The sequence below is a fragment of the Parambassis ranga genome, chromosome 1 (assembly GCF_900634625.1).
Source record: "Parambassis ranga chromosome 1, fParRan2.1, whole genome shotgun sequence".
Classification (NCBI taxonomy): domain Eukaryota; kingdom Metazoa; phylum Chordata; class Actinopteri; family Ambassidae; genus Parambassis; species Parambassis ranga.
The window spans coordinates 5,307,628-5,330,368 of record NC_041022.1 but is presented as its reverse complement, the minus strand read 5'-3'; the positions used below and the strand labels follow the sequence as shown (position 1 = coordinate 5,330,368).

The window sequence follows — 22,741 nt, the reverse complement described above, 5'->3', positions numbered from 1 at the left end:
AACGATACACTTTTAGATAAAGAAGTCTGTTTATTGTTTGATATATATAGATATATGCATTTTCATATAATATTTCTAATACCAGTAAGTCAAAAATAATAGTCATATTATATTTGTATATATAGATATATAGAAAACTAATCCAATAATCTACTTTTTACTTGGACTTTGCTTCCTTGTAAAAAACAACATGGAGAAATGTATAACCTTCTCCCCAGCTTCAATATATAGGCGCTTTGAGGGAGCAAAGAAGATAATACAAAAAAGAAAGATTACACCTGAACATTGCATCTCATCGAACTAGAACATCTGTCAGCAGCTAGTAATTTTGACCATCTTGGTTTAAGACACAGGAAGAGAGGTTGTTTTTTTTTTTTTTTTTATGTAGAACATCTTTGACAAATATGTACTTGTTTTGTTTTTACGTTCAGTTGTAATGGCTGGAAAATCTGTTACAAGGAAGGGAGAGGAGACAGCGGCAACCGTGTGGATTTGGATACTGAGAGACAGAACATTAGATTACACCAGTCTCATTACACGTTTTGAAGATGTTAAATCTCTGAAGACGAAGGAGAGCAGGGGAAAATGAAGAAGAGCAAAGAGTGTGTGTGGGGGGGGGGTAATTAAGGTTTAGAACAGCAGAAAGTCTTATGTGCTTCTCCACCACTTTTGTAAACAGAGGGTAGCAGCACAGACAGTGCAATGTCCTCTTCATCTCCTCTCACCAGTCCTCAGCATCACTCCCTTGCTCCCTGGGAGGTAGCCATGTCACAGTTGGGATGAAGAGATATCCACTCTCCGTCTTCACAAGTTTTACCAACTGCACCAATAGCATTCCCCTTCCGACAAAACTCCCACCCCCATCCACTCACATGCTTTAATATGTAGAAATGAAAACATGGAGGCAGTCTGTTTTTTAAGGGCTGTGGACATGGATGAGGCCATGGACTTTACAGACCACCCGGAGCCGTGGAGGGTGACATCCCGGTGCCCTTGTGTCTGTCAAGGCCAGAGACGCAGGAGGGCTCTCCCGCTGCAGCCCCTCCTCCCCTTTGAGAGAGGCGTGGGTGGCTCAGCTGGGGTCAAGAGGAAGCATCAAAGCTGCACAGAAAAACAGATATTAATTTTTTTTTTTTTGGTGCAGACTTTATTGATTCTATCGTTCTTTAACTGAGCTGATAAATAAGAAAATGAGGTGACAGCTGCAGGTTTGGTTTTTAAAGGGTAAAAGGGTTTCAACAAGAAAACAACAACACCCCACAGGATCCTGAGACAGCTCAAAAGAATTAATAATAATAGTACATCAAACTTATATAGCGCTTTTCTAGAACACTCAAAGACGCTTTACAGATGCATTATTCATTCACACCACATTCACACAGAGTGGCACTAGTAAACTACAGATGTAGCCACAGCTCCCCAGGGGGAAACTGACAGACATGGCTGCCAAGGTGTGCCTACGGCCTCTCCAACCACCGCCGAATCATTCATACTTATCATACACCAGTGAGTGCACTGGAGGCAAGGTGGGTAAAGTGCCTTGCCCAAGGACACACAACAATGACTAGGGAGGAGCTGGGATCGAACCGCCAACCTCCAATTATTGGACAACCCTGCTCTACCACTGAGCCCAAAATTCAGCCATCGTTCATTTTATTTTGGACCCTTGCATTTCATTCTGTGATCTATCGTTGTGTCTTCTATGACAAAGGCTATTTGACCCATGTTCTTATGGGTACTTGCATCAGTACAATTAGATGTAGTACACTGTGTACTGTGGTTCAAATTACACAGTAACCTGTGCACTGACCGGAAACAACAAACATAACTGACTAATCTAACAAGCTAACATTAACTGTCCTATTTCATTGTGGCATATCATTACACACAAACAACACTGATGGTAACTGTCAGGGGACCAGTGACACGTCATTTGATTGATAGATGTGCATAACGTGGCGTTCATGTGCTGCCGTGTTTACCAATTCAACTACAAAAGCTCGTTACTGAATTATGAATAATTACACGTATTTTATTAGCCTTTAACCTTCGATAGAAAGCTGAATAAATACACTGAAGCAGCAGCAGCCTGCAGAGGTAGGTGAATGAAAAAGAGAAGGGAGCGTTTGAGTGAGTAAGACGTTCATCTCTGCAGGCTTGTGTGTTGCTTATCAGTGACAGATCCTTTTGTTCCTGCCTGCGTCTGTCTCCACTGCAGTGGAGAGCCGAGGGACCTGACTTCAGTCTGCATTGTTAGCGCATCCTTGTTGCTTTTTTCCGAGCTTGCAAATCATTTTTTGACATCAAGTACACCTTATTCTTTTCATATTTTTTTTTTGGTAAGAAGAAGATAAAACTAAAAACACTGTGAATGAAAAAGAGGACACCTTCTATACTGGCTGGAAAAAAAAAATCAGCACGTATGGTGGAACGGCCATGTGTGTGGCCTGTGATTAGTCGTGTTTGTGCATGTGGATGTCCAATGGGGGTCTTACTGTCCTCCAAGGGGAGGTATGTCTTGTCTTGCAGTCATTAAATATTAACACAGCCATCTCGCCCTCCCGCTGGGGCCTGATTGAAGATGTAGGATGGCATAAGGGGACAGGATGGGGTCACCTCTAACTCTGTAGTCCCACTGTATACCCACTATGATTACACCTGGGCCAGAACAAGCATGCAAACACATTACTCATCTGGAGGCGGTACACCGGCCTAACTCATAGAATGACCCTACAATGACACAGGATCACAACAGAATATATTTTGTTGATTAGCGAGAGAATAAAGTGCAATTATTCCTCCTGGGTAACGCTCCCGACTGAGGGATTCCATTATTTAATGTAAATCCTTCTCATGTAAATCCTTCACAACCCAACAAAATGCAAATAGGTTTTAAAACTCCTCACTGTATGGTAACATAGAATAATGGGAGCTAATTACAGGATTATGGCCCCTTGTGGAAAGAGCAGACAATGACCTTCTTTGGCTGCTCTTCTTCTTCTTTTAGAGACTCTAATTAACACTAAATAGGTTTATGGAAAAAGAAACAAGGTGAAGAAGAAGGGGGTGGGGGGGGGGGCTTACCTGTCCCATAGCTTGACATTTCTACAGTTGTTGGTGCAGCAGCCAGCAGATATCAAAGCTGTGACAAAGAAACAGACAGACGAGTCAGTAAATGTGTTGTTTTGACAAGAGAGGAGCGCCTCGTTAATCTGATGATTTAGAGCTGACGTCTGTCTGTTTAGACTGGCGAAGCAAAGGAAAACAACTCATACATAAAACATGCTGATGGAGGACTCAGCTTTTGTTATCGGATATGGAAATGGGGATACACACAATTTATATGTGCCAATCACTGCAAAAAAATGACAGAACAAAAAGACAAGACGAAGTTTAATGTGCTGAAGAATGTACATGAGAAGTTTGAATCCAGGCTGCATGGCGGTGCAGGGCACTCAAATCTGGCTGAGGCCTGTTAGTAAACTGGGGACTCGCATGAGTTTGAATGGTTGTTTGTCTCTCTGTGTAGATGTGCAGCCTGTCCAGGGCGTACCTCGCCTCTCGCCCACTGACAGCTGGGCTATAGGCTCCAAAACCCTACCAAGCAGGTTCAGATGAAGGTTTGGAGAGATGGATGGAAGTGTGAATGTTCTATCTACATTTGTCTATGTTTAAAGCACTATAGCAAAAAGAATATGAAGTTTTAGATTTTTTTTTTTATAGGAATGGTCAAAATTCATTTTACAAAAGTAATCATTATAAATATGACTTTTTTTTAGAATTTCTCTGTCATATTAAAAGTAAAAATGTGATTTTTGGCATATTATGAAGGGGCATTTAACTCCCGAATGAGATATTTATCTAAACAATAAATAAAACATAAATAGATTTAAAAGATGAATAATTAATGTTCAAGCATCTATATACTGCAAATATGATAAGCATTAAACATATGCATTTTAGGGTTGTTTTTGTGGTGTATTAAGGGCTTGAGGTAGCTTATTTCAGTCAGCGCTGCAGCCATACATGGCATAACAGTGACTAAATAGTAACGCCTTAAGGCCCACGACCACATGCACAACAGATATAAAGGAGATAAAGGGTTTTCATTGCTTCAGGACTGACAAACTAAACAGCAAACACCAAAAACTCAAAAGTCATACTATCTCACATTCACCCTGACATCACAAGGTCGCACTCAAGCTTTACTGTCCTAAAAAAAAAAAATACAAGGCAGGCTCCTGACACCCTCTTGACATCCTTGACCACCGACTACTGCTCTGCTTTATTTCTGTCTCTCAGGAAAAATGCCGCTGTCAAACAAAATGGTGTAAAAGCAGTTTTTTAAAGCATGGGACAGTCTATTTATTTCACTGACTCTGTGAGCCATTCTGGTCACAACTTGGTTCACTTAAACAGTGTAAAAATGCCTTTGCCTTAAGCAGTCCACATGTTAAAAAAACTGTTATCCCTCTTTACCTCCTTTGCCCTTCAGAATTCTTTTATCCTTGGTCCCTTGCTTGATATCTCTACCTCTTTCTCTCCCAGCAAAAAAAAGCTACCTCCTCCCCATGAGCCTATAATCACGTTTTCAGCACATTTCCTCTCCTTGGCACGCTAACATCTCACATTAAAGATTCATAATGTTCTTGTGACCGCCAAGTGGTGCAAAAGATTTTAGCATCCACCTTCACTTATATGTTCCCAGCCCGGTCCCTCGCCATGTTCACAGGGGGAAAAAAGGAACGAGGCAAGATGGCACAAAGATATGAAAACTCCTTCCTTTGAAGTGCCGGCTGGACGTGATTGTGCGCTGGAGAGTGTTTTAGCTCAGCGGTCATGGTGCGTTGAATGGGATCGATTTTTACGAAACACGTAAGCGTGGAAAATGCACAATAACACGCTTCCTTGTGACACACCGAAACAAGCAAACAGCCAGAAAGTGTACAGGAAGTGGAGCGGAGAGCTATTTAGATGGTACGACTGAAAGCAGCGTTTACTCTGAACGTGGTGTAGTGGATCAATACAGAAGTGGTCTTACAATGGCAGTTTATAAATCAGCTTTTGTATTGGTGCTATAATCATATCATGTTCAATAACGAATGGGATTAACCTTTGATTTGTGTCTGAGTTGGTTATATCGGTACAAAAATTAGCTGCTGAACAATGTGATTAGTTCCATTTGTTCCAGGGTCGACACCCCCCCTCCCTCCCTTCTGCTCCTGAGCTCAGAGACATGTTGTCAGGATTCACTTTCAAACATAGCTACCTGATACGTGCTGTTAACAGACAGTAATGTTTGTGGCGAGCAGGTTTGGTGCACATTTCTTTGTGACACCTCCCTTGCTGCTTGTCTCTGCAGGTTTGTGTGTGCACGCTCCACAGCTCGGGCACAACTGTAAATCTCTACAAAATGGAAGACTCAACAGCTTCAACGTGCAAGTGGTGTAACACCTAGAACTAATCTGCCAGAATATTTACTGCTGGGAGCCCGCGGACTGTGTAAGAAGCAGCAACATCAATACGGGTCAATTGATGCTTTCAGTCATACCCGCCAACACTTAAGTTAAAATACAGAAGGGGGTTGTGGGGTGTGTGTGTGTGTAGGAGGGTCTTTAGAAAAGGAAAATGGAAGGTTTTGCTTGTGTGTTGTCTCTGTTCTGTACTTATATCCTGCCCTGATATATCGCCTACAGCTAAGTTAGCTACCAATTCTTTTAGCATTTAGAGTGACACTGAGCTTGGACTTGGTGGTCTACGTCTAAGATTGAAATTGGTGTCATATAGCCAAGGCCCTCATGCCAGAAATATACTACAACACCCAGAATTTTTTCCTTCCTATCCTATCCCATCCTTTTTGTGTTTCTTTTTGGCATCATATCTTGAACCTTCCTGTGTCTGTGTGGGCAAACGCTTTATTGTAATGTTACAAATCATATGCATCCTTAACCAAAAAGACATCTATTCCTCCTTATATGCTGAATTCTTTTCTGCTCGTACAAGACAAGCGGTCCTGAAATTAAACTATGGAGTCGGTCGTGAACATCAAAAAATGCATCAGAAATCAATTTTGTGGTTTGAACAAAAGCCCCGTAGTCGACCAGCTGATGGGTTTCATGTCATTAGGTGAACCTTTCTAGGTAAATGAACAGAGAGCTCTGGGAGCAGATTGCACAGACAGAGGGGACACATTGTTCATTTGCAGATAATACTCTGAGTGATTTAAGTCTGATTCCAAAATTGCCAGTTGTTTATTCATAAATGGAATGCTTGCATACACAGAGAGCAGCTGTGGGTTGCAAAGTTGCTGTGACTGATGGCTTGAAATATATATATAACATCAAACATACAAAATGTATGGAACGATTAGTCACAATAAAGGGCAAAACAGCAGGCTGAGAGGACATGATCTGAAAAACAGTGGGAACCCGGAGAAAAATGGAGAACCTGGAGTGTTGGCAGGTGTGAGCAAAAAAAGTGGCAGGCAAGATTAATACATGCACACCGTCTGGTTATGTGCATCACTGTATTTAGCTTTATACTCTGCTGCAGCATAAGCAGAAGGGAAACAACGTCGTCACATTTCTCTGAGTGTTACGTGAGCCTTGCTGTCTGTTGAGACATGCTGGTTATGTTAGGGCTGTGCTGTATACACTATGCCAGTGCCAATGTTACACTTTGATTCCTTCCAGATGCATTTTGGATTTTTTCATAACAAACACATGTCAGCAGGGCCCTGTCATCACCCTGCTGTATGAAGGTGAACGGCGCCCTTCTGCTCCGGCAGCTCCGTGTCTGCGATGATCAGTTTCATACGCATGCTTGATATTTTTCTTACTGTAGTTCTGGCTAACAGAGTGGCCTCTTTGACATTTTTTTCAGTGTATCATAACATAAAGGGCATACATTTAGAAAATATGTCAGCTAAGACAAACACTGAGGGAAATAATACGCTGTCTTGTTTTAGGCTAAATCAGTTCCAAGTCTTAAGACTCAAATCTTAGCAGCTGAAGCATAAAAACAATTAGCTTGAATGGATTTTCTGTCTCAAGGTCAGCTGTCTCTCTCTCTCTCACACACACACACACACACACACACTGGTCACAAGATTACAAACTGCTGTCTTGTGATAGTGCAGTTCAGTTAACACACACCAGCAAACATCCCAAAATCCAGAGAATCCCCTTAAAGAGAGAGAGCTTGATCACTGCCTAATGAGACTTGCTCTTTCTGAATTCTAACCAGCAGCTGTGACCTCTTCAAGGAGAGATATAAAGTGAAAAAAAAACATGCTACACACTCCTCGGACAGTGTTTGTTGATGCAGTAATGGGCAGGGTGTTAAAACCAAAATTGGATTTAACGGGATGTGAGAGATGCGTAGCGGGAAAGGGGGTTTGGTGTGGGTCAAGAATATATAGATAATGTGATTACTCCAGAATAATGTAGGGGCTAAGCTCCCTCAAATTCCACCTCTGTACTCCAGAGCTCACAGTGAAAGGCTCTAAATTTCCCCGCAAAGAGATCTGCGAGATTGGCCTGGGACACGCTGCTCCCACACTGAATAAATCACTGTTACGGATGGGAAACCCTTTTCCCTCTGCAGCCAGACGCCAATTATTAACTCTGTATAACACATACTGTTACACTTCATGATGGAGGGAACGCTTTCTTAACAAAATAAAATATATATTTATATATATATATTTGTTTGATGAACATTTTGAAACACACTCTGTGCAATAACAGTAAAACACCTTGAAATAGCACAGCTGCTTAATTTGTCAAAACAGGTAGTAAAGTTGTTATTGATGTCTGAATCACACCAGTAAACACATGAACCTGGTCTCCTCATGGCTGCTAATCTCTCAATTCTCTTTCATCTGTCTGCCCCCTCCTTCTTTCTGCCCTTCTCTCAATTTACAGAATCAATGCAAGGTGATTTCACATGGCTGTTGCCTCAGATCTTCTAAAAATCTGCTGTATAAATTATTCAGGCTGGTTGGGCAGGAAAGCCTGTGGAGATGCATGGTAGATCAGTGACCTTCCGTTTATCTGGCAGTCAGTCAGACAAACCCACAGTCAGTCAGTCAGTCAGCCAGCGAAGCTGCCTGGCAGGAGAGCTTCTTGCCTTAAAGTCCCTCAGGCAGCAGCAGTCAGTGCTGGTATGTGCAACTCTGGGGCATGAGGGTAAGTTCTGAATGCATAATACAGAGATTATGCATGACCATAACACACACACACACACACACACACACTAAGAGAAACAAGAGGCAGGGTATTTTTAGAGAGGAGTCTTGTGAGTTGATACCATTTCTGTTTATCTGTTTGTGGTCATCTCTGCAGCACTTGATTCCTCCTCCAGGCTTTGAATGCAGTATAATAAGCCAAACACAGAGTTTGGGCAGTTTGTTACAGTAGTTAAAGCTTTGCTAGAAGTGCAATGATGCGTAGGGCTTTGAAATGACGCTCACCATCTGAGCATCCTTGGTTTTAAAATGAATACAGCTTCCATGACATCGTTACCTGCTCCCGTAATGCTAAAGCCTGGCCTCACTCAGTCACTCACCATAGCAGGCTATGGCTAGCTTGCACTCTGCAGTTCTGAAAAGCAGAGATGATGCTGAATGATAAAGCAAATATCAGGTCAGCTGCTAGCATGTAAAACTGCTTCATAAGGGACTGAGTACAGTTTGAGCTGCACTTTCTGACTGCAAATAATTTAATCATAAAAAAACAAACAAACAGCAATCTGTGCTGGTTGAATCTTCATTTCTCTCCTTGTTCTTTTCTATGATCTATCATCATTCACGCTGAAATTTGTTGTATTTGTTTTATTATGCAGAGAATCAAAATGCTATGAATAAGAGAGCAACAACAGTCATGCTGCTATAATTAATTTGAAATGTTGGACTAAAGCTTAACAACTGTAATGAAGTGAGTGATGGCAGCAGGTAGAAACAGCAAATACTTTTGAAGCCTGTGTGTCTGCAGCGCGGCAGCTGAAGCAGACCGTGGAGAGTTGAGAGGATAAAGCTGGAAGACAGCGGAATAATTGGCGCCCTGTAGGCTGATCAAGAACAACAAAGGCTGTTTATGTGTGTGTGTGTGTGTGTGTGTCTTTTTACTTTGTGATGCTCATGCAAACACATGCAGTCATCACATTTTGAATACACACACACACACACACATACACACACTTAAAACTTTGTCAATGTTAATATTTAATCACAAGGTATCAACAGACTACAAAAAAAGCTAGAAGCATGTTGGCACATCCTCACATCCACTTCCAGATGTTTAAGTGCTTGCTTGATGTCCAGGATAGCACATCTGGCTGATGCATTCTATCCAAGAGGCTGATGCACGCACATGTAAAGGGCGCCAAAACCCCGAGGGAGGAGATGGAGAGGTCAATGGTAAGCTACCATTGACCTCTCCACCTCTTGCTCTAAAAGTTGGATCAAGATTTCTCTCAGGAAGCCCCCGTGGGACTGATGACTTAAGATAAGACAAGATAATCCTTTATTAGTCCCCGCAGGAGAAATTCACATGATTTCTTTTTCTTTTCATTTTTTGTACTTGACAGAAAGTGCTTGAACAAATGTCATTTTAACATCACATTTGAGGCATCAAAAAATTATTTTTTTTAAGTTTCAGGTGGTCTGTGTTTAAACAGATGCTTTGATCATTTTTTTTTTACTTCCAACATGAACATTATTAAAGGTAGGGTAGGAGATTTCATTCTGATGCACTTTTTGTTCAATTAGTGTAACTTCTCTTTACAATCCGATAGCAACCGATTAGTTCGGCAGTTACGCTTTAAAGCGAAGAATATGAATCATCTGTGGAAGCTATAAAACGCTAAAAACATCAGCCAATCCTCCGGGTGGACCCTGCGTGGAGTATTGGCTGGTTGTCACTCTCTTCCTGCTCTGCGCGCACCAGAGAGGTACGTGCATGATGGTCGAAGTCACAGACCGCAACTCGTCTTCAGGTAATGCGCGTCCATGTGATTGGGAGGTGTGGCTTCGGGGTGAGCTCCGAGAGAAAGGGGCGTGTGTTTACTTTCAAAATCTGGCTGACTCTCACTGAGTTTTCAAAATCTCCTACCCTACCTTTAATCCCATGCATCTTATAGACTTTATACACAATCTCATCTATAAATAATTCATATGGTGTTGCTTCATTAAGCTTAAAATTACATAAATTCTAGGTTTTTTCAACCATTGTCAGCAAATTTATCCAGAAAGCAAATCGTTCAGCATGCAGCAGTCAAATGTGGGGAAAGGGTTAAAACGGATGCTTTCACAACACTGAACTCATTTTATGTGGCTAAATTGTTGCATCATGATGGGTGAACAACATACTGACTGACGTGCATTCTGTGGATATGACCAAAAGTAGGCAGCAGTTACGCACCTTTTTAACGGCCTTAGTTTATCTTTATTATGTTCTCCTCGTGAGGCTCCAAGTGCTGTGACTACGTGACAACATCTTTTGTTGCTCGTGTCTCCACATCACCCCCCAATCGCATTCTACAAGGGACTGTCTCGTCAGTTGTGTTGCTGCAGTTGGCTTTCTGCTATGATTCTCAAAGGTAAATAAAATATTTAAGCGGACATTTGCAAGATAAACTGCTGTTGTCCTATTTTACCATGTCACACCCATCACTCCTCCGTGCTGATGAATAATGAAAGGACCGTTCTGTAGCGTGCGGAGGGGCTGCGATGCGTGCGGCGGCTCAGATCTCACACGGGCGGGGACAAGATAGAATATTTGTAATTTCACCAGCTGTGAACAATGTTAGCATCCCAGAATTCATTGCAGATACCCCAAGGGTTCACATTTAATGACTCCTTTCATCAAGCCTTTGGACCTCGATGACCCAAGACTTGCAGCGGAAACATGTTTATACGTTTCCAGGCTCCTCCTTAGTGGCAGCAACTGTGATTCTTTTGTAGTTGTGTATGTAGAAAAGCATCAGATTTACACAGAATACAGTGAAATATGCATCCTATACAGTTAATGCAAGGATGAGATTACATTAACACTGTCTACCCTAACGTTTAGGTGTTGACAGGAATTTACATTCTGCTCTTAAAATACTCCACACATCTCACATAGCTCTTCTCACATGATTGAAGTGAAAATAAGATTCTTAGCACTTTCTTATGTCGGATTCAAAAAAAAAATCTGTAGCCCTAGAATACTGCCAAACAATATACTGGAGAATCCATCCTTCAGAGAAACTATGAAAACATTCCTGCCCAGAAAATGTCCTAAAAGCTAAAAGAAGAATTCTCAGGTTCACCTGGAGCTGGGAGCTCCCTCAAAGCCAGATGAAAGACATAATTAAATGCACCTTTAGCTGTAACAGTAAAGGAAATGAGCCAGTCAGTCTGGAACAGTGGGGGGTAATGAAATTGATTTCAACATATCCAAGAGGAAATCTCACAGACCAAAAGACATCACTGAAAGAGAACTAGTAAGAGATAATGACATAAATGTAATGACAGTGGTGCCAATCATTTTATGTCAGAAGGATCAGCCCATCCATCGGATGTAATGGGAGCTGCACACGTGCGTTTCTGTCCTTCTCATCAGGAAAACCATTACACATAATGCACAGAGTATGGGGCGGGAGATAAATCTATGCCCCAGGAAATGGATAACTACTTCCTCCTTTTGACATCTTTAAATTCCCCGACATGTTATCTCACTTTCTTCCTCTAACAGATGGTCGAGCAGTAAGAGCCATCACACTGATAGCAGCTGCAAAGCAGCTCATCTGCTGCTTGACCAGTGAGACAACAACAACAGACACCAACAGACAAGTTAGCTGTCCAAGCATTACAGAGAACTGTGAGGCTCAAAGGAATTCTTTCTCTGGATGAACACTAAATGCTAATCCTATAAAAACGGCATAATAATGCAGCCTCATTTATTCCGGTCGTATTCTAGGGGTTATTGTGTACACGTTCTAACAGACAACAATTTAGCATTTTGTTTCCGCCCACAAGAAATCACCTGTAGGTCACTACAAAGTCACTGTGGAGGCAGAAGATGAGGAGGAGGAGGAGCACTGCATGCATGGGGTGTGATTGGTTTAGCCAGTCAGAGCAGACTTGAATGGTCCAGAATGGACACAAAAGACAGCATTTTTCTGCACATTTACAATAAAATATGTGTAGCACATTTCACTTAGCTTCCAAAATAAGAGCTGAGGTTTTAGAACGTCATGGTGCCACACCCATAAACAAAGGGATGATGGGTAGATCTAGGCCTGCATGCCCCAGTTTGGGCATCCCTGCACAGCAGAGCGACTGTATTTGTGCAGGTTTTAGCTCATGTTGATGCAGTCTTTATGCTAATCCCTTTCTCCACATTGACATTTGTGCTGCGTTGAAACTTTTATGGAAATTGTGACTTTTAGAAAGTGACTCAGGCATTTTGTGTGTTCAATAAAAATGGACGTTATTCACCTTCTGACTTAATGCCTCTGCTAAACTAGTACGACTCTCACATTATGTTTTAGCATTTAATCGTGTAGCCTCATTAGACACATGGCTGCTGTCAGATCGGTGAGGAAAGGTGACTTTTTCATTTCTATCATGTTCCGTAGCACTAACTGAATATACATTAAGTTTAATAGCTCGTGAAGCTCATACACATTGCTTATTATTTTATGATAATGGACACCCCCCCCCCCAAATCAGCCAACAATCCTCCCAGCTCACAGCCAGCCTACTGTACATGATGCACTCGGTCCAGCTCCTCCATCACTCCCACCTAAATCACCTGATACCCTCAGACTGCCAGATCCCCAGCATGGCACACAGCTACAGCTGAAGTAAATGTAACAGAGTTAAATGTGGCTACTGCTGGTGACTTTGGGACTGACAGGGATTCCCTCAGGCCCAGTCCTGCCCTCGTACATGGCAGCCACTCAACTTCCAGTTAATTACCTGGCCTAGCAAGCTAATTTCCTCTCAGCTCAGTGGGCTGTTCCCCACTGGCATGGCGTAAGAGGACAAAGACTGTTCTCCATTCCACTGGGTTTGCGTGTCTACCGGATGACTGGGGCTACTGTGGAACATTTGTCACATACCTCTGGGGTTTGGGCTGGAGCGACGCTCATACACGCCAAGCAGCCTCCTTGTAACTCAAACAGCTACTCAGGAGCTGCTTGTCAGGGGGGTGTGTTTAGCAGCATCTTGGAGCTTACTGAATTATCCTTTTTTTTATTATAAGTTGTCATAATCAGAAGATTCAAATATCACTGTCAAATTTTTACTTCATATTATTATATTATTCTTTCCTCTCCTTTCCTAATGTATAATTTACCCTGCCAAAAATGTTTTTTGTTCTCTTGTTAGACCCATTTCACACTCCATTTCCCATTACTGCTGTCATGAGAGTTTCAGCTAGATAGGACAAAAAAAAAAAAAAACAAGTCTTCGTTGTTTGAATATTACACCACAACGAATCAGTGTACGCCTCTTTGCTCGATCCAGGCGGGGAGATGCTTTAAAGAGACAAAACTGACAGCGGCTTGATTAAAAATGACAATGATATGCACCAGAGATAGATAAACAAAATGCCTAATCATGCACTCCTGGGTTAATGGCTGCTCTGATGGTTTGGGATAATTGGTCTCAGGTGTGATTACAAATTCAAATGCCATGATAACATTTAAAACATTTCCCCTTTGCAGAATTACAATAAAGACATCCACCTTGAGAATTCGACTTCTCAGATGACTTTAACTCAAATCAAAAGTTGTGTGCCCGAACAAGCCTCTGCAGCATCGTTCCACTTCAGTAAGTTCAAAGAGAACTGAAAGGTGATGAAGCTGACACGCTGGTAATAATACTAATCCATGTGAGTTACACCAGTCTAATGCTCCCCCTAAATCCTTTCATGCCAAACAGCTGCGACAAACATTTGAGTTTTTCAGTGCTGCTTAGGCTTCAAAACTTCTCAATTTGTCAAGGGAATGCTTCCCATCCATCGTCTTGGCAGACAAGTGAGGAAGAAGAGGACAGAGTGCAGTCAGAGGAAGAAAAGAAGATGTGTTAGAGAGAGGAAGAGAAGGAGGGAAAGAACACAGCCAGTAATCCACTCAAATGCTTCCTCAAACCCTCTTTCGCCGGCTCAGCCTGGCAAACAGTACATCCCCTGGCCTCCTCCAGAAAGAGGGCTTTGTAATCAGAGTTTGCTCTCTGTCCGACAGCTGGTTGTTCACACTGGCAGCCAATTAGGATGGAAAGAGAGAGGAGAGGAAGACAGGGAGAGGAGAGAGAGAGAGAGAGATAGCCTGGCTTGCTCATAGACACTGGAGAGAGGAGAGCATTATCAGAGAGGCCACAGCTTCAGTGATGATTTCCTGTTCCACTGACAGGCAGCAGCACTTCTATATAACAGCCAGAGGAGCTGAAAACTCTGAACTTGTGCTACAGTTACAAAGATTAACAGATGCAACATGACAGTGGGATCGTCTTTGCTAATTCGATCAGATATTTTACACTCAGAGGCCAGTGTTTGCAAGTTATTTTTAGATCACAATAAAACAATAGAGTTTGACAACAGACAGAAATATTTATTCACCACCATTCCTCCCGATCTGTGCAATCACAGCCATTTATCTGATGATCTTTAATCTTTTCTAGCTCATGTGATTGATCAGTTAAATCATCACTACATTGAAAAGAATGTTTTGTATGACTTTAAAAAGTGGCAACCCTGCTACCATAATAAAAAAACATGTATTCCAGACACACACTGCATCAGTATGTGTGTGTGGTACTCATTGGCATCACAGGGGCAAAGGTTCTCCCACACAGTGTCTTTCTTTTCCCATGCTGCCTTTTTTTATTCTTCCAATCTTCTGAGCAGCTTAAGCTAATATGCAGAACTTGTGATTGCTAAAGCAGAAAACATGATTAAGTCTTTTTTTTTTTTTAAACGAGACACGCTGCAGTGCAGAGATCCTGCAGGCTTAGCGAACAGTCACCCCTCCAGTCTGGGTCAGGAGACTGCAGTGTGCACAGATGAGGAATTTTTTATAAAGATGTCGATACCTTCTCTCATTGTCACATCGAGTGTGTTTAATACAGGAAAGACTATGTGTATTGTTGTATCTGAAATGGGGTTTTTCACCATCATTTTTTTTTACAAAGCCAAACCAGAGGAGCTCTTAGTCTTTCTCTGGGTATTGCTCCGTCCTGACTGTAAAAAATGATGTGCGATAAGCCTCCTAAAAGATGCAACAGCAGATTGTATCAAAAAGGCTGCAGAGGTCAGAGTGTTGTTTTGCTTTCCTTCTGGATTTTGTCAGGAATTTAAATGGCCTGAGCTTCGGTGTTGTTGAGTGGCACGTTAACATGAGACGTTCATTTGTCTGCAGTGACCCTGGACGGGACACTTTCTATCCAAATCACACACACACACACACACACACACACACACATGCATATACATGCAAGAACATGAAAAAAAATGAAATAATACTGTGCAAAGGGCTTAGAGGATAATCCAAGCGAGTGGAGTGTACTACATCGTCACAGGAATTAAATTCCCTCTTCGTCCAAAAAAGGGCATAGCAGTAAGGATGGGTCAGTGGATGACACACATGGACATGGACACAAATCTGCTCTTGTTTCTTGTCCTACCTCACGAAAGCCTTTGTGTTTTTTTTTCATTGCTCATAGTGAAAATGCAGATAGACATGAAGTCTAAATGTGGAATCAATTAAGCTTGTATCTGCACCACAAAAGCAAAATCTCCAGTGACTAAGTGTTGATCGCATGTCTTGATCTCACTGTAAATATCCTGTAGTGACACTTGAAGTTAGTGCCCTTGTCAGGTCAGTGGAGCCACGGAGGCCCTGAGGGGACATGTTTCATGATAGAGATAAACAGCCATTCTGACAGATACCACACTATGATACACCAATACGACTCCATAACACACACACACACACTTGAAGTGCTGTCATACACAGGCTTAATGAAGTCTTTACGGCCCTGGTTTAAGGCTTCTTTGGTGCATGCATTTCACTCCGAGCTAAGTTCACAACACTTATGCCACATTTGGCAAACCACCAGGGCTGAGGGCTGCTGAGTGCCCTGTGCACTCACAATGTTTTCCAGTTAAGGATTTGTGAGGCATTAATGTGGCGTGGCTTTTGCAGACATCATATGGGTTTCAGGTTACATCAAGATTCAAATCTCTTGCATAGGGCGCACGGAGAGCTAAAATAGAAACAGACTGGTGATCCGAATCAAAGTTGTGTGTGTGTGTCTTTATAATAATCCGGTGCAATCCATAGAGATTGCAAAATGGCTAAAGAGGGCATGTTTACTACTAGACTGTCATTTCGGAGGTTGCAGTGGCTGTACTGTAGTTCTTAAAGGTCTGCTCCGCCATTTAGTGTTTTCATTTCATAAAGCGGAGAGGATATTTCCAGGGAGGCTTTGATTGTGTGGTAATACACATCAACATCCCCGGCTCCTTTCTCCACCTTTACACTGCTGGCCAAACAATGCTTGAGGTAGATATTCATGTCAAAGCATCACATGCAGAGACATGGTCAAGGTCTGAAAGCTCCCTGTGTATGAAGACAACCCAGACAGCAAGCAAATGTGGCCCACGTCTGGCATTGATGCGGCACCGCCTTACCAGGGCCTTCATCTGGCCCTGATGAAATGGATGTGAGCCTCTAGTGGCCCACATGTGAAATAGCAAATGTGGCTCAAAATCCCCAAATTTTATGTGGGTGTCTTTTGGCTAAGATGTGTTTTATTCTGTATGTGGCCCTAAAGTGGCCCACATGTGGGCGTTGAACTGAGCCAGGTTTGGGCCCCACCTGGTTTGCTCTCCCTCTCTGAAGGGTTGCACTTCAGTGTCAATTTTCACCATAAATGCTGGTCTAGGTTAATTTAATAGTAGTGTATTAGTAGTAAGAATAAATGTGATGTCAGTCAGTCAGCTAATCATATTGCACAAGGGGGCTGGAGTTGTAACCATGGCAATAAAGACCCATATTGTGTGTGATATATTAGCTATGATGCCTGTCTGACAAAGCAGACACAGTGACATTGTTGACCTGGTTGAAGCATGCATCTTCACCATCCCTGCTACTGACTTCGTAGCAGCCTTTGGGCATTTACAAGTGCTGCCTTCGTCAATGAAATCTCTGTGTTTGTATTTAAGGTGCAAAGTTGGAACCTCTGATGTCACATACATGATGCTGACCATACTATATATCTATTATGTGACAGGAAGGGTGTGAGAAAGTGTTGTGCTGAGAATTTTAGATGCTTTTTTGCTTTCACTCTGCCCTTGGTATTGCATCATTACTGGTTGTATGTTGTGGACTCCAATGTGTTAATGTACATACTGTTGAATTTACACCTTTCTAATAGCAAAAACTTTACTTTGCACTTCTCTGTGTTTTGTAAGATGTTTAAAGCTAACTTTGACCAGGGTTAATATTTACCATTAGCCTGACAACCTATCCTGATTTACTCCACAAACATTCTTTCTGTGCAATGTATCAGAAACCCTTTCTTTTCACAACCAGGACCACCGATAGTAACCATTTATCGAAAATGCAGCATGCTTTATGCAATGACTGGCTAGTTTAACAGTGTTTACATCTGAACCAATCATAGACAAATACTCAAGATCACTAAGGGCTCTTGTTCTGTGAAAGCACCTTCATCAAGAGCAAACAGACTTAATCAAGGACACTTAATCAAAAGCAACAGAGACACTTATAACACCATTATGAGGACTATGACTGCTGACACAAAATACATAAAATAGGTACCAGCGCTGACAGCAACTATGGAAAAACTCCTGATGTGAATTCAGACAGATGATGAACCTCAGAACTCCACAACCTCCATGATCTCAGACTTTATTGCTTTTTGCATTTTGTGTCTGCAGAGTAGAAACATAAGTGTAACAAAAAAATGGACACTCTGCTTTGTCATTGTCTGTTTATAGAAAAACCCGATCAATACAGCTTCTAAACAGGCACTAATGACTCATCATTCACTAACAATAGTAGCTGAAATTCTACCTGTAAGTGTTGGGTTGACTCTGCCTTGTGTTTCTATTTCTTTTGTAATGTTCAGCCTCATATTGTAAAGTCAGGCAGATATTTCACCTTGAGGAATTTTGTCCTTTAGCATCTGAAAGCTCTGTGCCACTCAGCACTTTTTTTCCCCCGGCCTCCAGAAATCATTATCAGCCACTGTGGGGTATTTAAACAGCAGCCAAGTTGGTACTTTGATTTTCCTCCTCCTCCTCCTCTCTGACATCCATAACTCCCACTGATCTCCCTGAGACAGACGTGACTGGGGCAAACATTTGGAGGGGGTAATTCATCGTCTAATAAAAGTGCGAATCCATAGATCATGGATCATTTAAGCTGAATCTGTTCAAGACAGAGAGAACATGTTAAATAAATATTTCCAAATCTCGTATCTTCTCCCTCTTTTCTCTCATCCACTGAGCCAACCCACATTTCTCTAGAGATGCTATAAAAAATCAATAGCGCTGTAAATTTTGCAACAGTCAGAATGAGGAAGAATATCTCTATTTTCTCAATCAAATAAGTACATTCCCATCACATATTGCCAAAGAAAATCCCAGAAAGAATCTGTCTTCTCTCTCTGATTAACAACAAGGATGCAAAACTTTGTGTTGTGTGTGCATCTTTGAACTGATAAGAGTCTGTCTGTGTTCAAAAGGTCCTTCATTTGTTGATGGATTAAACATCGTCCCACCTACCATTCATGCCATTGTAGATGCTCCGATGATGTGGCGACAGCTCATCTCCGGCCGGCCTCCTCTGCCCCTCTCTCACGGGGCTACCAAACTTCACGTGATCCGGGCTCATACTGTACTTGTGCCTATGAGTTTCAGGGCTTCCCCCCTGGACCACGCAGCCCTTTTCATGGTGCTCACCAGTCCCCAAATGTGCCTGCCGGGGCTCAGGGCTGCCTGTACTGCTGATGCTGCTCCTCTTGTGTCTCTGATAGAGCTCACCGCTGCCTCCCTGACCGAGGAAGTGCTGCCTCTGGCCTAAGAGGAGATCCGAGCTGTGGTGTTTGGGGTGCTGCTCTGGACTACGTTGGCCTATGTTCCTTCCATATTTTTCTGGACTCAGGCCCCGCATGACACGACTGTGGTCAGGCACAGATATGGAGCCGCAGCGGGGTCTGCACAGCTGGGGCAGGGTGTATGGGTACTCCAGGCTTGTACTCCGGTGGCGTCCAGCAGGGTGTTCGGGACTGGACACGTCCCTTTCTATTCCACTTATTGCGCTGATGCTGCTACACCTGGGTTTATGCACCAGTTCAGGGCTGCCTTTTTCTCCACCACCCCCAACCCCAACCATTCCTGCAGCCAGGTGAGGTTGCTTATGGTGAGGGTGATCGGAGCTGTCAGCACTCCCCGCGCTGGAGGTGCTGCTCCCGTCCCCTACGTCTCTCATTAGCAGCCCCTGCCCGGGCACCAGCAGCAAACTGTTCTGGCTGTCTATGGAGTTGCGGCACCCTCCCATCCCTACACCACCTCCACTTCCTCCACTGCCACCTCCTCCACCTACCACACCCTTCTCCTCATCCAGCAACAGGCAGAGCTCCTTCAGCTCCATGTTCTCGCGGATTACCTCCTCTTGTCGAAGCTCCAGCTCCTTCAGTTTCTGGAGGTACAGCGTCACCTCTTTGCGCATGATGCTGGCACTGTAACGTCCCAGACGCTGCCACTCTCTGGACACACGCTTTCCTTTCTGTCGATCATCATCCAGGAAACAGCACAAGTCCCGCAGCTCACGATTGTCCTCCTGCAGCTTCTGGTTAATGTCCTGCAAAAAGGAGGGGGAAAGAAACAGAGGAATATAAACATGACTTAATTTCAGCAGTCCTCTGCATCAATAGTTTGTGTGTGTGTGTGTGCTGCCATTGTCCAATGTGAATCCATTTCACTGCTCTTTTAGATATCAGTCAAAAGCTGTATGCAATCATAATGAAATGAAATCCTAATCCTCTCTATCTTCCTCATAAAAGCACTGACTCACTGTGTACCATTCAATATGAAATACATAATGTAGATTAGAATTCTCTGCAAGAGATAAAAAAGGCCACACACATACACACATTTTAAACACAACATTTACTTAAACATAACTTATTCACCTCCCTCCTTCCCCCTCTCTCCTTCTGTAATGATTTAACTCTCCCCTATCCTCTCTCTCTCTCTCTCTCTCTCGCTCTCATACCCTGCAGCCCCTTTCTGTGTAATTAGGCCGCTTGGATAGTTGGAGAGGTGACGAGGTCTCCCAGAAAAGGCAAATAATCCCTGTGTGCTTCATCTGAAGCTACCGCCGGCAGGTTCTCAGCTTCAACTGTAAACACTGGACATTGTGCCATATTATAAAATGAGGCAGTGGGTGGCTTAAAGGTTACTTTAGGCTGTGCAGAACGACTTTAATACACTCCCAGAGCAAATGCCACATTGTTCTAAATGTTAATTGTACTGTACATGGTGTAAATCTATGTGGAGGAATTGTATAGGATATTTAAGGGTGGAGAGAGAGAGAGAAGAGAGAGAGGTCTGGATGCCAGATTGGAGCACTGGCATATGAAGAGAGCTGATACACAGACGTGGACAGACGAGGACATTCCTACTCTTCAGTATTAGGAGGATACATTCAGCCTCCTACAGCCTAGTTTTACATGGTCTATAGTTTTTACTATCTCAGTAAAAAAAGGCATCACTTGTAATTGGTTTTGCTTACAAGCACAAGCACTCCCTGCCTCATAAATTCCCTTTAAAAGCCCTACAATTTGAAATACTGTATAAACTTGTGTCTCAGCTTCAGCATGAACAATAGGCTGCACACACACACACATCTCATACAGGCCTGCACAATGGCACAGTGAACTTCGGTGATACCATCTATTCTCACACCACGCTCGCAGCGTCTCTCTCCTAACAGCAGAACATCCCTCATGCTATGCGCGTTCTCAGGTGCGCTCCAAACCTATGATCTCATCCTTCCCCGATGCGCGCCCCCTCACCTTCAGCCCCCTGATCTCATTCAAGTGCAGCTGAAGGCTGCGATTGACCTCTCGTATGAGATTCCCGTGGTCCAGAATCACGCTCATCTTGTCGGCCTCGGACCGCCTCAGCCGGCGCACCAGATCTTCCTTGGTCCACTTGAGCAGCTCCTCGTCAGACAGACCGGAGATGTCCTCTGCTGGACTTTCAGTCTTTGCTATCGACAGCTGGATCTGGGGCTGGGGCGGCGGAGTCGCTTTCTCCATTGGCACAGCAGCTCCTCCTCCGGCACCGACAAAGGGCAGAAAACACTTGGAGGCTCGTTGACAACCTCTGCTCGCATCCGCTCCCCGGTCGACTTAGGATGGAAAACGGTTACCGATTGGAAATCAGTGGCATAGTTTGGCCTGTTCTGTTGCTCCCGACTCTTCCACTCTCTCTCTCTCTCTCTCTCTCCTAGAGCAACAGCTGACGATGCCGGCTGAGTGCGATACAGCGAGAGAAGATGCTCCACTATCACTGCAACATCCTCACAGCACCCAGGGACTCAGTGCGACCGACATTCAGTGTGAGCTGTGGCCTCAAGTAAGAATCCAAATTCAGTGGTCAAAGTGGGGAAAGCTTCGGCGGACGCACACCTGCCGCTTGTATATTCAGCGCACTGCGAGAGAGAGGAGAGTCCGCTGTGCACAGCAGAAACACGGAGAGAGGAAGCAGCTCCCCCTCCTCTCTCTCTCTCTCTCTCTCTCTCTCTCTCTCCCATCTCTGTGGCTCTCTCCCTCCAGGGTTGCCTCAACAAAAATATAGTTTGGCTGCAGCGCCATCTGCTGTCATGATGAAGGTATAAAGCTGTCTGGGAGTTCACAAACAACACGAAAACAACATGAAGCCTGTATAAATGTGAAGGCTGTCGATTCATTCCTCATTCAAAGCACGTTTCAGCTTATGCACAGTTGAACTTGTTATGGGCATGAATGTGTGAGTGAATGTAGCTGACAAGTAGCCTGTACTGGAATAATTGCCTAAAAGAAAAATAGGCATAAACCCCAATGGACCTTAAGGAAGTATAGTCTACTTTACGAAGTGATTCAAATTTGCTATATAACTTACACAACATGTGACTTCCAGAAGGTAGGTCGGCCCACTCAATAATATTTTGTTCACCAGGTTTAGCCTACTTAAAGTAAGATTAATTTTATTTGACATTTTTGTCAACAGACTCATTTTTAACAGTGTTCACAGGATATGTTGAGATAAAAAGGGGGTAAGTTCTCGTAAATTGACTTAAATACAATTACTTTTTACGTTTTTACATATTTTTGGTCATTTCTTCTTGTCTCTAATTTTTGCTTTGTATAGTTACACTTATGCCTACTTTACAGAAGATATTGTACAAAGTACAATGAATGCTTAAAAAATGATAAATTGAGCCAGATGATGATATAAATAATAAATATAAAATAGGCTATACGTCTTATAATCTATATCAACATTTTAATGCTGCTTTACATGTCAGTCCATCACTAATAAAAAAATAAATAAAACAGTTTAAACTATAAAACACTCAAAGCCCAGTTTGGTGAATAGTTTTAACATGAATGTCAACCTTCATCCTTTATAATACTGAAAACTCCATTTCCCACAATTACCTACTTCCGTTACGT

General features: G+C 42.9%; 1 protein-coding gene across 1 annotated transcript; it reads right to left on the bottom strand.

Annotated features, from left to right (window-relative positions):
• Positions 1-497: 497 nt before the first annotated feature.
• Positions 498-21,726, bottom strand: ccdc85al (coiled-coil domain containing 85A, like). The gene is made up of 4 exons (XM_028407790.1): positions 21,098-21,726; positions 18,804-19,881; positions 3,085-3,142; positions 498-1,101 (listed from the first exon to the last, which is right to left on the bottom strand). The coding sequence occupies exons 1-4, from the start codon at positions 21,341-21,343 to the stop codon at positions 1,083-1,085; spliced, it is 1,401 nt and encodes a 466-aa protein (XP_028263591.1). The 5' UTR covers positions 21,344-21,726; the 3' UTR covers positions 498-1,082.
• Positions 21,727-22,741: the final 1,015 nt, after the last annotated feature.